Raw genomic sequence first — 18,034 nt, 5'->3', positions numbered from 1 at the left:
TGGAGTGTTTATTACTCTTATAATAATTGCTGGGGCAGTGGTGGCTCAAGTGGTTAAGGCTCTGGGCCCCAGCGCTGCCAAGCTGCCACTGTTGGGACCTTGAGCAAGGCCCTCAACCCTCCCTGCTTCAGGGGTGCTGTATCATACCCTGCACTCTGACCCCAACCTCCTCAGTTGGGAAATGTGAAGAAAAGAATTCCACTGTGCTGTATAGGTGGCAATAATAAAGGATTCTATGCCCTCATTTCCATTATACCATAGTGGTTGATGATGATTAAACTATCCACAAAACTCATAGTTTTTATCTGTTTCTAGATACTATTAATTATTGCAAAACAAGATATAATTTTTTATGCAATATCTTTTTTCTCACTTTTCAAGTTATTTTGATTATGTCTATCTCCTATGACTGAGATTATGAAAGAAAACCGCAGGCCAGTGATAATCGAACAGCTGTTTTTGTCTTGCTATTCTATCAAATTAAAGTTAGCAAAAAACTGCAAAAGTAACATCTCTCAACTACAAAACTTTTGATATTTTTTATTGTCACTCTCTCTTTCTGTCTCTGATGTAATGGCTGTTATCAGAATCCGACGTAACACAAGCTCCTAAAATCTCCCATCATCGTCCCCTCGCCACCGAGCCTTTGATAGGCTTTGACAGCAGCAATTTGATTTTGTAGAAGATAAAAGCTTCTTACTACTGTTCATAAGGAAGAAAGAGTGCCTCGAGATTGAGCGACTGAAGAGAAAAAAGATTACAGAGCAGGCTGGTGGAGGAAAAAGAGTTTTAAAACTGGGCTACAATAGAGAAATATTGCCATAGAACAGCCTGATATAAGACGTTTTCCACTGTAATATTCTCTTAGTTCTTATCCATGTGAGGAATTGCTTCTTCTCCTGGCTGGCTCGCTTTTCTCCTGTTTCGAAATGCAAACACTCCCATGCTGGTGAACTGCATGCATACAAACACAAACACACACACACACACACACGCAAGCACACACTTCTTGCTGAAATCCAAACATTCTGAAATGGCTGCTGAAATGCAGCAATGATGTGCTCAGATGAAACCTTAAACAGCTGCAATATGAATGCATTAAAGATTAATTAAAAGTAAAAGAAAAGTTACTGCATGGAAAATTACTTCAATCAGGATGGGGGATATATCATATATTTTAGATTTTGTGTAGTTTTATAATAAAAAATGTATAGCTTTAGGAAAACCTAAATTGCTTGTATTACTTCTCTAGCATACATTAGCATTGAATATACATCTTTCAGAAATCCTGTCAGGTTGGTCCTAAACTTTCTCAGAAATCTTCTTAGGTTAGCTTGTCTATTATGATGCTAGTGTTGGCAGGAGAATTAAATTTAAGAATCTTTAGAATAAAGCATCAAAATTATTTAATAAATCTTCATGGGTTCTCTTAAATATTAATTACATCAGGTCAGGTTAGCTCTGCTGCCTAGCATTAGCTGTAACAAATAAGTAACATTTATGAATGTGGAATAAAAAGTTATATAGAAATTTAATTTCTTACAGAAATCCTGCTTCTGTTAGCTAGCTGGCTAAAATTAACAGTAAAGATTAGCACGGGATAATTATACAGTTGAAGTAAAAATACTAACAGAAATCCTGTAACGGTAACATTATGAGGGAGAAAAGAATCTGTCCACTTATTGTGCTGTGTGTGTGTGTGTGTGTGTGTGTGTGTGTGGATAAACTTGTAACTGTAGTGTGCTCATGTGTTCTTCAGGGTGTTTGATTACCAGCGTGTCCCATCGGCGGTGCCTGCACTGCCCCACAGTTCCAGCCTGGCCAAGAGAGCACGCTCGTCTGCTTCCAGGCAGAGACGCAGCCGAGACCGTTCGTCCTCCAAGAGCTCCTCCAGACCCCACTCTTCCAGCAGAGCTAAGTGTACGTGAACACATACTCGAATATACATTTACACATCTCACAGCCAACCGGTCATTTTCTCAGCAGCTGTTCCAGGGTCCAAAAGTTCCAGTCGCATAATAACATCAAAGACAAAACAAAGGCAGGGAAAGTTTTTAGAGCTGAAACTGACAGATCACAGATTTATTTATTTATTTGTTTGTTTATTTATTTATTCTCACTCACTCACTCACTCATTTTCTACCGCTTATCCGAACTACCTCGGGTCACGGGAGGTATCTCAGGCGTCATCGGGCATCAAGGCAGGATACACCCTGGACGGAGTGCCAACCCATCGCAGGGCACACACACACACTCTCATTCACTCACACAATCACACACTACGGACAATTTTCCAGAGATGCCAATCAACCTACCATGCATGTCTTTGGACCGGGGGAGGAAACCGGAGTACCCGGAGGAAACCCCCGAGGCACGAGGAGAACATGCAAACTCCACACACACAAGGTGGAGGCGGGAATCGAACCCCCAACCCTGGAGGTGTGAGGCGAACGTGCTAACCACTAAGCCACCGTGCCCCCCTATTTATTTATTAATTTATTTATTTATTTATTTATTTATTATTTTGTTTGCTATATTTAAAAAAAAAAAACAAATGTCCGAACAGCTCAGTCACTGGTTATCTTCAAATGACGGGTGAAGACTTACCTCTTCCTGAAACACTTAAACTAGCACTTATTTTAGCTGTTTGTTTTATGTGTATATTAAAAAGTTTTAGGTTGATGGTGTCCTAAGTCTGTAACCTAGTGAACCAGTGTTAATGTATTTATTGACAGAGACTTTGAAGCAATTTGTATGTCGCTCTGGATAACGGCGTCCGCCAAATTCCGTAAATGTAAACGTAATGTAAATATTATATTATATTATATTATATTATATTATATTATATTATATTATATTTTATTATATTATATTATATTATATTATATTATATTATATTATATTATATTATATTATATTATATTATATAGCAGTTTATATTTACACCCTCCTGTGTCACCCAAATGAGGATGAGGTTCCCTTTTGAGTCTGGTTTCTCTCAAGTTTCTTCCTCTAAGGGGGTTTTTCCTCACCACAGTCACTTCAGTCACCTCAGACTTGTTCATTAGGGATAAATACGAGCACATTTAAATATTAGTCTAACATTAATCTTAACTTTTCTTAATATTATTTGTATAATAAACTTTTTGTACTATATTTCTTAGGTTCTGTAAAGCTGAGACAATGTCCATTGTTAAAAGCACTATAGAAATAAAACGTATTTCAATTGAACATATCTGCACAACAAAAAACACAGAAAAACACTGATATCATAAAGCACAAAGCAGAAACACTGACATAAGTTTAATGTTAATTTTACAATTGATGGACTACTTTTTATTATGAGGAAGAAATTATTTATAGGCTTCTGTGTATCACTGTGACAGAAATATAATGGTAATACCTGAAAAGAGGTATTAGGTGTTAGCCGGTTTCCACCCAGATGTTGATTATTTTCCTTTAACAGCATGTCTTGAGCATTTTAATTTGTTTTATTTAATTCAGTAATAGTTTCATTTAAACTATTCAATGAATAGTTTCATTTTTCATTGATATTGAACAACGTGGCTTAAAACAAGTTTGCTCTCGTTATCACTTATTATAAAGCAGCTATAAAATGATTTGCTGAACCCGATTGAAGTCTTCTGTCTCATTAATGCTTAATGTTAAACTGGTAAATGTCTGGTTCTGTGGATATTTTCCTTTGCTTTGTTTATGTATTTTATATTTATTCACTTGTTAAACCAAGATAAACGTTTATTCTTGCGATTGAAAAACCATAGGGGACACAAACTTTTGCACTTGACTCTACAGTCTGTTTATTCCTTTAGCATATGACTCGATTTTTGCATGTTTGAGTGCAGCTGAATAATCAGCTAGTCTCAGATGAAGCTCCAGATGCTATTTTATTAAAAACCTCTTCTCCGTAGCCTTTCTTCCCTTAATGGAGTCAGTCCTATCAGAGCATGCCATTACACCAATTTAACAGAGCAGAAAGAATAGCATGAGAGTGTTCAGAACATGCTATTAGCACCTCAGCGAGTCTCGGGTCACCTCGACGTCTCAGAGCTCCAGGCCCCAAACATTGGCTTGTTCACTGAATCGCTCTATAATTTTATTTTTATTTCTTCACGGTGTCTCATTTACGTCTTTATTGTTCATTACCTAAAAAGATGGGTCATCTAATATTTCTCTCTGTGTATTATAGTGCTTTTTACACTGCCAAGGAGGCACAGAATGATAGTGTAGAGTGGTTATGGGGTTCAAGGGAAGAAAAAAAGACTCTCCAGAGTGATTTGTGCGTTTGGTTGTTTGAAGTACTGTAGGCTCTACAGATGAAGCGATAGCAAGCATGTGCCTCATCTCAAACCCGGTCAATATTTCAGCAAAAAAAATCTGGTTTTATGGGCTGTGTTCTACTTTCATTCTGACCTTTTTGTAAAGTGGGAATTCTCAGTCCCTGTCTTGATCTCATTGTGTCTCTGCAGTGAAAATGGAGGAGCTGCAGACCATAAAGCGTGAGTTGACGACGATAAAGGTGCAGATTGATGGCCTGCTGGACAGCCTCGACAAGATGGACAGACAAAGGCAGGAGCACACAGGTCAGTCGTTTCCAGCTACAAAGGTGATCCTCTAACAAGTGCATATGAAAAAATATATAGACTTAAACGTGATGTGATGTGTAGTAAAAAAGTTGAGCTTATGTTACCCCCTAGTGGTCATCTCGGTAAAGTTCCTTTGTCAGTTTTTAGCCATTACATCCATTTATATATACAGTACAGTACAGTACTCATACCAAGTGGGATTTAATATCATATCTTCAGATATTTTGACAAAAGAGTATTAATATAACGTTTACTTTATTACTATATAACTTTTTTCTGCTTTACAGCTTATTATATCATTTTGAATTGAAGTAAATAAGGATGCTGAGGTTTATTGTGACATGGTGGCTCTGGATTTTAAGAATCTGTCATAAGGATCTCTGTATTTTTTTCCTATCCTAGGGTTGATATATTCATAGAAAACTTTTTTTCAGTACAAATGTTTACATCTTCAGAGTAAATGTTGATATCAAACCCGTTTCTGCTCTCTAAGATACTCCAAGTGTTTGTTCATCCAAAAAGCAGCTCAGATTTATCTTCAACACTAAAATTGTGTGTATGGTTATAAACAGAAGGGAAAAACACACGTCTGAACACACACGTTTTCCATTGCGCCATCACAAGGGAGCATCAGTGTAGTGTTAAAAGAGGTTAAAGAAGCTCTCAGTAGGTCCAGGTTTTTTTTTAGTCTTTTTCATTACACCTCAGTAATTGAAGTTGCTGAATAATATGCTTTAAGATAAATAGCTCAGTTTCAAGTAACTGCTAACGATCTGTTAATTAAATCACGGATCTGAGGCGGTGGGAATTCGTGCGCAATTTGTGGAAGCGCTCCACAAGCACGTTTGTGCTCACTTATACATTTAATACGTTCAATTGTCTCTTTAGTTTTTCTCTAATCTCTGATGGACAGCTCGTTTTTTTCCTTCATGGTTTTTCTTCAGTTCTGTCTAATCCATCCCTGTTTTAATTACAGCTCTGCCGATGATGAGCGATCAATGTGTCTGAGTCAGAAACGTGAGCGAGCTTCATCCAGCGCGCCCAGATTTCTCCATCACTTTACCAAATATTAGTCAGAATACAATCCAAATCTCTACTGTGTGTGAGTAAAATCATGGATAGATTTAAAGGTAGCCATGAAAAGATGGGAAATGTGCAATTTTTTTCCAGTGGGATGTATAGATTTTGTTTTTTGTAGATGATAAAGCAGAATTTTGACTATGAGCTTTGTGGCATTATTAAGAGTTACTTCACTGAGTGCTGTCTTATTGTCATGGACTCACTATGAACTACTACAATGCTCTGGAGTCATGATTAGTGGCGTTTGGCTTTGCTAAATGTTGGCTAGATGTGGATGTGACCTCCATGGCGAATTTTTACTCAACTGTAGCAAAACTGTTTGAGTATCTTAACATTGCACTCGACAAGGTTTAGGCTTAAATGTGTCTCCGTGTGCTGCAGGTTCTCCATTTTCTCATGGAGGGAGCTCAGGGGGTTCACCGTACCACCCATCAACCAGCAGTCGAGAGGGATCTCCCAGAACTCCCAGCCCACGCCGCTGCACCAGGAGAGACACTCCGGAACTTGGAGAGGCGAGCGACGACGAGCCGCACATGGTGACGAGCTTTATTCCATCTAAATTCACTGAGCTTCTGCATCTTTAAAGATAACCAAACAGTAATCAGTTTCTTTAAAGAGTACAATGCATGACAATGTGTGTGTGTGTGTGTGTGTGTGTGTGTGTCATTGAGCAATGAGATAAGCACCATGAGGAACGTTGCGAATCACCCTGACAGCTGATAAATGCGTTAAAATGCAAAACTACACCCGGTTCTCTAGCCGGCAAAACATGGAAATCTCACACTGAAATAATTCACAGTGAAGTTTTTATCCTCAGTAAACATATCACCCAAACACCACCTCACAAACAAATAAACAAACAGAAAAGCCATCTAATCACGCCGTTATTACTTTGACAGGTGAGACAGGTTTGCTTGTTGCAGCATAAATTTCCACTAAGCTAGCACATTTTTCTTTCGTTTCCAGATTGCATCTACCTACCACACACACACACACACACACACACACACACACACACAAAAGCACTACTTATTAGACACAGAAAAGCCAGTGCACTTTTTCTGTCAAGCTTTTTCTGAGCCTTATATAAAAGACAACTATATATAGACACAACTATTATTCCAGAAGCCATGTTACAATTATGTATAATTACCTTGGACCTCTACCTGGTGGCAGTGACAAATGAAGCACGTTTAGCCTCCTTCTGTGTTTCCTGTGCACAAAAGCAAAGTCGTAATTACTCTGCCACTTGGTTAATATTACCAACACCACCACCCCCCATCATTCCCTCACTAGGCTTATGTTTTTGTTTCAAGGATGTGAAATAATATAGAAATGAACTGCACTATCAGCTTCCTCACATCGACAACCAGCAATTATTTTACAAGAAAAAAAATCCCACTGGGGTAAAAATACTGTTTTTTTGTACGTGCTTTACTGATTTGCTAAAGTTTTGCAGGTGTTTCTTGAGATCTTGAGTTCATGTGATAGAGAAAGATTTGTTTTATAGTCTGTAGACCAAACCCATTTAAGCCAAGGACTTAAAACTGTAAAAGAAAATAAGAAGTGAGAAAATGAAGCAGATCAGAGCCTCGTTTCATAAGGAGTCTAAGAACAAGATTAAGATTAAAAGATTCAGTATTTTTTATATTATAACTATGAAATATCTAACTATGAATCTTATCTTCAGAGTTATTTAGGACCAAACAGAGCAACTCTGAACAAGGAAAATACAACAACTTTTATCTTAGAGAGGAGGCGGGGCTTAACCCGTTACTAGGTGACACGTTCTTTTGAAGACTGTGATTGGTTGTCTAATAAAAAAAGGACTGCTTTTAAAATCTGGTCTATTATAATCCTTTACTTTGTCTCTTTGAGATATTTGAGGTTATATTGTGTAGGGATTACGTTCGTGACACATCATATTAGACATCTGTATGTTACAAATATATATGTGTCATTTCTGCTCTGTGTCTGAGATGTTATCTCTAATCTGTTTGGTCACAAAATGAATCCCTACACAATCTCACTACCATTATTAAATATTGTATACAACACATTTCTTCTCCCTCTTCAGCTTTCAGTCATTTTCTCCTCCGATAAAGAAACTCTTCATCCTCTTAAAAGTCCTCCTCCTTTCTCCTAACACTTTTTGACCTTATGAGCTCCTTTAAGGGTTAAGATGCTTTATGTAAAACTTTTATCTTTAATTTGAATGGGAAACGCCCACATTTCTAAGAATTTCATAATTTTGTCACTAAGAGAAACTCTTTGCACTTTTCATGAATACGGTCCCTGGTTTTTTCCCTTCAATTGCAATATGACATAAAAGCAAGAGATGGACTTTTCTCTTATATGATGACATACAAGAAGAAAGCAAATATTCTAATATGTACTTCATGAGCTGATTACAATAAAATGTTAAATGTTAATCTTAATGCTGGTTAATTACTTATTTCTTATTATAAACACTAATATATTTCCAGTTAACGCTTGCATTTCAGCTCCAACCACCAAATGACCATCAATCAAAATACTTATTTAAATAAATCAGATAATTAATAATATTTCACAAATCTAAATACTTATACTTATATATATATATATATATATATATATATATATATATATATATATACTTATATTATATATATATATATATATATGTATATATAAGTATAAGTATTTATATATATATATATATATAGATAGATAGATAGATAGATAGATAGATATAGATATATAGATATATAGATATATAGATATATATAGATATATACTTATGCAAAATTCAGCTTCACTGTTTTTTTATAATTTTTTTTTTTTTTTTTGCAAGTGAAGTACAACAAATATATTAACAAGAAACTATTTCTGTGTATTTTTCTATTAAACAAATCTACAGATTTTGACCACCCATTCTTCAAGTACAATATACGCCTATGTAAAATACAGTGGTGCAACATCCCTCACTTTCTCCAACTAAGAGTTCTTGTTGTTTTCCAAGCTGTTTTCAATCTGGATGTTCTTCTTTATAAATGATGAGCGCTCTGTTGCTCTTAGCGAGAGCCCATATGTTAAAGAGGAGAGGCTCAGTGAGATCTGACTTGTCTCTCTCTGTCATCACAGCGTGAATTCATTCTCAGCCATTAGGCAGTGTCGCTGGGGAAAAAACAGATCTGAGATCGGACGCTGTGACTCGTATCTTCGTGTTGTGCGCTGCGAGTGTCATGTTGGTGCTCCTCATAAAGAGTCTCTGTGTTTCTCTCTACTTTAGATGAATCATCCAAACTCTGACATGGAGGATGAAATGTAAAAAGGCACGGCTCAGGTAATTCAGCCCATATATGTGTGTATTCTCTCTCACACACACGCACACCCGCAAACATACACATACACGCACGCACACACACACACACAAACCGTGAGTCAGGAGACTGTTGTCTTTCAGTGTGTTTTTCCCTCTGCTGATAACCTTACACTGAATTTTAGTGGTTGAAGATAACACCTTCAGATACCTGGAGCATCTCAGAGAGCAGAAAAGCGTCTGATGTCACCATTATCTTTGAAGATACAAACATTTGTGAAAAAAAAATTTTTTTCTATGAATATCTCACCTCTAGTAGAAAAACAGAAATAGTGATGAAACCTAAAGTCCTGAGTGTCTACTTTCATATGAGCTTCATATTAACGCCACTGTGGAGTGAGACATGATGAATCATCATCAACAATCATCAACATGAACACAAGACAAACAGGAGCAAACTCTATTTTTTGGCATCCAGAAAAAAATAGTACACTAATGTTTACTGTGTGTATAACATAATGGTTGTGAATCTAATAGCAATATGTTGTGGCATAAGAGGAATTAAGTGGAATGCTGGTTTTGTTTTTTTATTCCTTCCATTAAGGCCCATGTAGCAATAATATATGCAGCTTAATGTCCTGACATATCGGCCAGCTCTATTAAACAGTAAGCCCTTAAATCACTGTTTTATAATGTTTATTAATTCTTAATTGTTTATACACCATTAACTTTATACCAACTGCTGGTTATTGCATTGGCAATGAAATGAAAAGTAGGTTGGTTCGTAAAATAAAGTAACATGGGAACTTACAAGCTGTTAATTAAGCTAATTATATACTAATGATCTGTAGCTTCGTTTCTGCTCCGTTGTTTAGCCGCAGAGGAGAGTTTCTGGATGTTTCTCGCTATCGTCCGTCTCTCTCTTGCTCGTATTCATTTCTAGCAGCTGAAAAGATGTAGGCGTGAAGGTAAAAATTTTAAATGTTGCCTGAGAAAATACACTTGATTAACGGGTCATTAGCTTAATGGAGCTAATGCGTAGGTACTAATTAATAAAAAGGTCTCATGTCTCATCTCTGAATCAGTTTTATAGTACTGTAACCTGCAGTACAGGATTATTTTTTGTTGGATGCTGATTTCACCCTACATTTTGATCCAACTGCACTGTAATAATATTAGAATTTCATAACTACAGCTAAAATAAGATATATTTAAACCCTGCAAATTATTACTGAGAAACACTACAGCAAGTCTAGATGAAACTTTTGCACCATGTTGCTTGCTGCTTCTTTGTCCTGCTGCCTCATTAATTAAATCTTAATCTAGTCCTTCATATTAAAAAAAAAAAAAAAAAAAAAAAAAAACACCTGGAAGTAACTACTGTGTGTTTTTGGGAAGAATAATTCTGTAGTTGTAAAGCATACAGCAGTGAAGAGGAACAGGTCGTTTTGTACAAAATTGGAGGTGAGTTTCAGGTGAGCTCATGTATGTGGAAGAGGGCTGAGTGTAATGCCGTATTATAACCATTATCTTCAGCCTACTGGTCTGATTGGACGCACAGATTTACAAAGGAGCCTATATTTAATATAACCAGTTTAAGCAGCAATACGCAGTTTAAAGTTTACAATTAGGTTACTATTTATCTCTAAATTTTATCTCTAATGATCAAGCCTGAGGTGACGGCGGTGTAGAACAACTCCCTGAAATGATATGAGGAAGAAACCTTGAGAGGAACCAGGATCAGAAGTGATCCTCATTCATTCATTCATTCATTCATCTTCTACCGCTTATCCGAACTACCTCGGGTCACGGGGAGCCTGTGCCTATCTCAGGCGTCATTGGGCATCAAGGCAGGATACACCCTGGACGGAGTGCCAACCCATCGCAGGGTGCACACACACACTCATTCACTCACGCAATCACACACTAGGGACAATTTTCCAGAGATGCCAATCAACCTACCCTGCATGTCTTTGGACCGGTGGAGGAAACCGGAGTACCCGGAGGAAACCCCGAGGCACGGGGAGAACATGCAAACTCCACACACAAGGTGGAGGCGGGAATCGAACCCCGACCATGGAGGTGTCAGGCAAACGTGCTAACCACCAAGCCTTAGAAGTTATCCTCATCCTCACTTAGTTACACTGGACATGAAGAAATGTAAATGTAAATAATTTCCATTCTATAATAGTTTATGGTTGAGCGGAAATGTTGAACCAAGAGCTCCTGAGGATCTAACAGGTCACCGGAATTTCTGTGTTCACCTAATTCCTTCCTACGGAACAATCAATTCAAATGATTGTTAATGAAAATCGACCTTAAAGCTGACCAACGCAATAGTTGTTCAAATACAGCGTGACAGTCTCCAGGCAGCCACATCCACAGCAATCCCATGAGTCATTCGCCGTCCATGCACATCTATTCATCAACTACATTTCTAGCAACATTCCCACTGACACTTTTACTACAGTAGAGTTAGGGTTATCATCATGAGCTCGGCACAAGACACATGTGTCTGTGAATATAACATCTGATTTAAAGTATGAAAGCTGGTAAAATGAAGATGAACAGAAAATGCTAATCTGATTTCACAGGAATGAATAAATCATCGTGAACTAGTTAGTTCGCTAGGCAACAGGCTATAAGCGAGTGTGGCAACTGAGGGGATGTATTTTCATTCATAGAGCAAAAGGAAACAAATTATTTGAACATATCGTGTCCAAATGATCAGTTACTCGATATTAATTTCAAAGTCGTGCATTTTTCATAAATATCGGCACAGCAACGATTGAGATAATTGAGGTAATCACAGCCGTGTCAAGATTTTATTCAGAACTTCTGTACTTTTGACTTTTCTGACTTTTACTTCAGACTTTTCTGAGCATAACTGTAAAAATGAACCACTAGTTGTGTTTTCCATCACTGTTTTCCATCACTGTTTTTTAAATGCTGCTTTAGTGTTTAATTCACAGAGATGACGTGATAATTCATTCAAATTGGTTTTGAGCGCTCTTACTACTGTAAAGGTGTATTTATTAGGTAAGGATTTCAACATTCAGCTTCCTCTCTGTCGTCTCCAGACCATTCTGCAGAGTGATGTAGCAAGACAGAAGAGCCGGATATGCTGAAGAAGAAGAACCCGCCTCTGTCTCCATGGCAACAGCTCACGACACGACACACAGTAAATCATATCAGAATAATCCTGGGACTCATCTGTGAAGTTGGAAGTTGTGAGATTTACGTTTAGTTCATTTATTTTAGCAGTCGTGTGTACTGGCTTTCATTCCTGTGTGTAGTGTCAGGTGTCATTAAAGGTGCCCTTGTTCTCCCTAGACCTTTATTCAACGGTGTCATTTCAATGTATTTCTTTAATTCTAGGGATTCTTCAGATCTCCTCCGGTTACGTACTTATGTAATGCCAATTCCACCTGCTTTAACATTAATGTGTTCAGCTTAAAATATTTTATTATTGTTCCATAGGATTGAGGACACAAACACAGCACATGACAATAGAAACCTTTATACTCATATTTTTAAGCTTTCTTTCTTTCTTTCTTTCTTTCTTTCTTTCTTTCTTTCTTTCTTTTTCTTACTTTCTTTCTTTGTTCTGTTCTTTCCTTCCTTCCTTCAACCTACTTTTCAGTTGAAGCAAATTTACTTTCTTTCCTTCTTTCTTTCTTTCTTTCTTTCTTTCTTTCTTTCTTTCTTTCTTTCTTCTGTACTTTCCTTCCTTCCTTTCTTCAACCTACTTCTCAGTCGAAGCAAATTTACTCTTTCTGTTTTCCTTTCTTTCTTTTCTATTCCTTCCTTCCTTCCATCCTTCACCCTACATCCTTTTGAAGCAGATTTACTCTTTCTTTCTTTCTTTCTTTCTTTCTTTCTTTCTTTCTTTCTTTCTTTCTTTCTTTCTCATTTCAAGCTTACTACAGACTCAGATGTTTTTTAATCTCACAATGAGACACATTGACGGATTCTCTTCTTCTTGGCACTTCGGACTGAAAGTGTAACCATGTTGGTCAGCGTGTAATAATGTGTAATATTGTAAAACTTTGTTTTCCGTGTTTCCTGCTGTCTGATTTTATCTTACTTTTTGTTTTTAATCTTGAAAAAGAGAACAAATAAAAGAAATATCTAAGACTCTTTCATTAGAGTTGTTGTGCTCTTTGTGAGAAACGGCTTCTATCTGTCTTCTTACAGTCCTATTCAACCCGTTCTACAGTACATATTTTATTTATTGGTAAAAGAAAAGTGTTCCACAATTAGGTAATAATGCACCAGTTTGTTCTTATAATCACTCAGAGGGAACGAATGGAAGCGGATATACCTGTGGGTGCAATACAAAAAAAAAATAATTATGGAAAAACAGAAAGACAAAGAAAAGCTACAGGCGCACAGCACAACGTGATGTTAGGTCGATAGCTTGCACAGTTTCAGGCCGCTTGCAGCAGAGGGACAAAACCTGCTTCTGTGCCAGAAATACCACACAATCATCACATTTGTGTTGGTGACAAAAGATAGCAAGAAAAAAAGCAAGTACAGAGCGACCATTTGCTCCACAGTGTGAGTGAAGTGAGTGAACAAAACCCTGTGGAGCAGAAAGCTTTCTGGAAGATCTACAGCCTGTTACTCTAATTTCACAGCCATAAGGTGTGTTTGTAACTGGCAACGTGGCACGATCGCTCAACACACCCCAAAGTGCCACGATCACACGACACAGCCCAAAGTGGCACGATCACTCGACACACCTCAAAGTGCCACAATCACACAACACAGCCCAAAGTGGCACGATCCTTCAACGCACCCCAAAGTGGCACGATCACTCGACACACCCCAAAGTGCCACGATCACACGACACAGCCCAAAGTGGCACGATCACTCAACACACCCCAAACTGGCACGATCAATCGACACACCTCAAAGTGGCACGATCACTAGACACACCTCAAAGTGGCTCGATCACTCGACACACCCCAAAATGGCACGATCACTCGACACACCCCAAAGTGTCACGATCACTCGACTCACCTCAAAGTGTCACGGTCACTCGACACACCTCAAAGTGTCACGATCACTCGACTCACCTCAAAGTGTCACGGTCACTCGACACACCTCAAAGTGTCACGATCACTCGACTCACCTCAAAGTGTCACGGTCACTCGACACACCTCAAAGTGTCACGATCACTCGACACACCCAAAATTGTCACGATCACTCGACACACCCCAAAGTGTCACGATCACTCGACACACCCCAAAGTGTCACGATCACTCGACTCACCTCAAAGTGTCACGATCACTCGACACACCCCAAAGTGTCACGATCACTCGACACACCTCAAAGTGTCACGATCACTCGACACACCCCAAAGTGGCACGATCACTCGACACACCTGAAAGTGCCACGATCACTCGACACACCCCAAAGTGGCACGAACCTCAATCAGAAGTGATATTAATGCTACAGGGGGAAAAAATGCTTCACCAAGACACATAATGAATGAAATTTATATCCAGATGTTATTTTTGATCACAATGAGTTATGAAACAATCATCTGATAACATCTAATTTTACATTTGCAATTTTAAAAACAATATATATTTTAGTCTCTAAAACGTTTTGTCTCTTTTGTGGACACAGTAATATACATTCAGATAATATTAATATTAGTTACATAAAATTAGTCAGGACACTAATGTTTGCTTTCAATTTGAGAGAAAAAAAAACTTTTATTTTATATCAGATATAAATATTAAAATTAACAAATTAACAAAAAACGGATCACATGAACCAGCCAATCAGGTGCGTTATCTCTGTCACGTGACCGACGACTCCCTACTTCCTTATTTTCAAGTGTTTAAAACCCTCCAACGACTTTAAGGCGTTATGCAATAACATTGTTTTTTTTTTTTTGTTTTTTTTGACACAATACGGACGATAAGTGAACTTTCATAGGAAAAAACCCATATTGTTTATGTTTGTCGCATTGAACGTATGTGAAAAATCGCACGTGCACAGGTGAGTGACAGACAGGTGAGTGACAGACAGGTGAGTGACCTGCACTTCTCCTGCAGCCTTTACACCGGATACACACATCCAACCCTGTACACAGTAAGTACACCATTAATAACAACTGAATCAATTTTCAGTTTTTGAATAGCATGTGATTATTTTTTGTCACAGAGCAATGAACTACAAATCAGCTTTAAATATTAGATTCATATCTGTATAATAAACTCATATCAAAGTTCCTCTGTATGCTCATTCTATAGATTTTAAAGGCTGCTAGAAAAGACAAGAAGTCCACATGAGCACCAGATTGCACCATATTAAAGATCATATTTTAGCAGCAACTCAGGTGAAAATAAAAAAAAAACCCAACCTTCATCATAACACAACAACAGCTTAATATTATTCATTTCTTTATATTCTTCAAATGTTCACACGTCAGCCACGCTTTTTAAAACATTGAGAAAATAGAAATTGCAGAAAGGTTTAATATTTAAAGCAGTTGTGTAGATGCTTCTTTATGATCATAAGTAATAAAAATGATCAAGTAGTGTATCTTAAGATGGTAATATTGAGAAATTTCTGTTTATTTCTGTTTATTTCATAAATAAATCTCGGTCAAGGGTCTCGGAAAGGGTTTCATGGATGAATGAGGATGTATAATAGATAATAAAATAACAGACTAACCTTCAAGATAACTAGTCTCATGTACTAAAATCACAAAAAAAAAAAAAAAAAACATTTTATATTATATGCTACAGACAGAAATGTATAAAAAAAATAAATATACAGATCTTCAATGTCATCGATAGAAGTCAATAAGTTTAAAAACCAGACACTTTTGGTCTCAGACACACACACAAACACACACACAACCACACATACACACATTTCAAAATAATGAACTATTTCATTGCCAATGTGGAAAACCAAAAAAAGCACAAAATGTGTTAAGCAATATCTTTACGATTCAGCTGTAGCCTTTATTTCCTTATATAGGGGAAAAATCAGAAAAGTTCGCTATTCTGCTTTTATAGCTAAAGTAGCTGTCAGACCGAGCGATAAATGAAATAAAACAAAATTATAGAAGTTAATTCACTAAATGGGAAAAGAAGCAGGATTTGAAAAAGATGTTTGCTTCTAGTGGTGATCTCAGATTCATGAGCCATGGATTTGTAATGTAATAGAATGCAAGAAGGCAACGTAGGAGTCGACACCACGGAGTCGACAACATGGAGTCTATCTTTTGTAGTTTTTCTTTGCCTGCTAGGAATTTCAATACCACATTCATGTCACTTTAATACTTTTAATAATTATCCAGTTAATCTTAATAATTATAGACATAATAAAATTGCTGAAAACTCAACACTGTTCATGTTGTAGTGTTCAGAAATGAGCGCTCTGCCACCGAGTCCTCTCACCACTCATGTGCTGAACACTGGCCAGGGTGTACCAGCTGCCGGTTTAAGCATCACGCTGTACTTCCTGGATCCTTTGACGTCAGCTTGGAACCATCTGACAGCAGGGTAAAATATCACTCTGGTTTTTAACCGAACCAATTCGATCATAAATAAATCTCATGAATCTCTTTCCTGTAGAACTACCAACAGTGATGGACGTTGTCCAGGTCTCATCACTAGAGAAGCCTTCGTTCCTGGTACCTATAAGATGCGCTTCGAGACAGGACAGTACTGGGAGGGACTGGAGGAGACCAGCTTCTACCCATATGTTGAGGTAAGTTGAGAAAAATCAAACTTGAACCGATTATTCCGTAATAATATACTATCCAAACTTCTCTGCATTCTTTGTCATCTAATAAGATTTTAACATGGAACTCAACATCAAGGAATTTCTTTGTCAATATAGCATCTTATTATTTGTTTGTTAATTACTGATAAGTTAATTAATTATTAAGAAGGCTAGTAATTAATCTTAATAACAGTCATAATGTTAACCCCTGCTAACCCCCTGAACACATTGTTTTATCATAAAATATAATAACATTGACCTGTTCGCTACAGATCGTCTTCACCATCACTGATGTTTCTCAGAAGTTCCACATCCCACTGCTCCTGAGTCGCTTTTCGTACAGCACCTACAGGGGAAGTTAACAAGTGCTTCAGTTCGATTCACTCTGATCTGTCTGATCCTGATGTCAGGCTGAAGCTCATCTACATGTGAAAAATATACTGTTGCTCTTACATGTCTGTTACAGCTCACTCGCACGAAAATGTTCGATATTTTAATATAAACCTACCTAGCTTTGAGTGTTTTCCTGTTTCAGACCTTACTGACGGTCCTACTTTCTAATTTGTCCTAAAGTAAAATTGATGTTTCAGTTAATATGAGAAATATTACATAACAAAATAAACTGTACGTTTAAAGCAACAAGGCTTTTCTGTTTAAGGCTTTTTGGTTAAATCACAGTACAAGTGTCATTTCTGAAAATGAGTTAAATCTGCAGTTATGAGCTAATGTCAAGGAAAACTGTTTATACTAATACTGAATAATACTACTAATAAATATTATCCAAGACTAATAATAAACAGATTTCTTTAAACATGTTTTTTTTAACCAAAATTATGCTTTTGAGCCCTCCTGAACACAGTCATCACATCATCAGTATATGTTACACACACTACTGCTGCTGTATATTGTACAAAAAGCATTACACAATACTGTTATTTTGCACTACCACGCACTTCTCATACTTTATGTACATAACTGATCAGTCATATATTCTGTATTCAAGTTTAATACTCATACTGTCTATATTGTCTCGCATCGTCTGTATTGTCTCGTATAGTCTGTGTTGTTTTGTCCTGTATAGTCCAAGCTAAGTGTATAGTATAGTGATATTTATATTTATTCGAGGTACTTTTGAAAGCCACAAACAGCTGGAACCAGATTCCTTGAGTGTGTGAACACACTTGGTCAGTAGTCCAGATTCTGATTCATTTTATTCCCATACAACTGTTCTGTGTCTGCAGAATTTCTTCTTTCACTGCCTTTCTATCAAATCCGACATTCCTTTAAATTC

General features: G+C 37.2%; 2 protein-coding genes across 3 annotated transcripts in view; both read left to right on the top strand.

Moving 5' to 3' along the window:
- The window catches only part of LOC132851581 (RNA-binding Raly-like protein), a 70,524-nt gene extending 57,431 nt beyond the window's left edge, over positions 1 to 13,093 (top strand). Inside the window, exons 4-8 of the mRNA XM_060878551.1 lie at positions 1,760 to 1,920; positions 4,488 to 4,601; positions 6,066 to 6,220; positions 8,959 to 9,012; positions 12,069 to 13,093. Coding sequence (XP_060734534.1) covers positions 1,760 to 1,920; positions 4,488 to 4,601; positions 6,066 to 6,220; positions 8,959 to 8,997 — 469 coding nt within the window. The 3' untranslated portion in view covers positions 8,998 to 9,012; positions 12,069 to 13,093. The remainder of the gene's footprint in view (positions 1 to 1,759; positions 1,921 to 4,487; positions 4,602 to 6,065; positions 6,221 to 8,958; positions 9,013 to 12,068) is intronic.
- Positions 13,094 to 14,834: 1,741 nt separating this feature from the next.
- Positions 14,835 to 17,554, top strand: uraha (urate (5-hydroxyiso-) hydrolase a). 2 transcript variants are annotated; one of them, XM_060878841.1, is made up of 5 exons: positions 14,837 to 15,096; positions 15,258 to 15,343; positions 16,378 to 16,520; positions 16,593 to 16,728; positions 17,016 to 17,554. In XM_060878841.1, exons 2-5 carry the CDS (start codon positions 15,293 to 15,295, stop codon positions 17,103 to 17,105), a joined length of 420 nt encoding a protein of 139 aa, XP_060734824.1. In that variant the 5' UTR covers positions 14,837 to 15,096; positions 15,258 to 15,292; the 3' UTR covers positions 17,106 to 17,554. The 2 variants fall into 2 exon arrangements, with proteins under 2 accessions (XP_060734825.1, XP_060734824.1); XM_060878842.1 differs by lacking the exon at positions 15,258 to 15,343 and having other exon boundaries at positions 14,835 to 15,096.
- The last annotated feature ends 480 nt before the right edge of the window (positions 17,555 to 18,034 follow it).

The sequence above is a fragment of the Tachysurus vachellii genome, chromosome 9 (genome assembly GCF_030014155.1).
Source record: "Tachysurus vachellii isolate PV-2020 chromosome 9, HZAU_Pvac_v1, whole genome shotgun sequence".
Classification (NCBI taxonomy): Eukaryota; Metazoa; Chordata; class Actinopteri; order Siluriformes; family Bagridae; genus Tachysurus; species Tachysurus vachellii.
The sequence above is the reverse complement of the archived record's forward strand: the minus strand, read 5'-3'. Positions and strand labels throughout refer to the sequence as shown.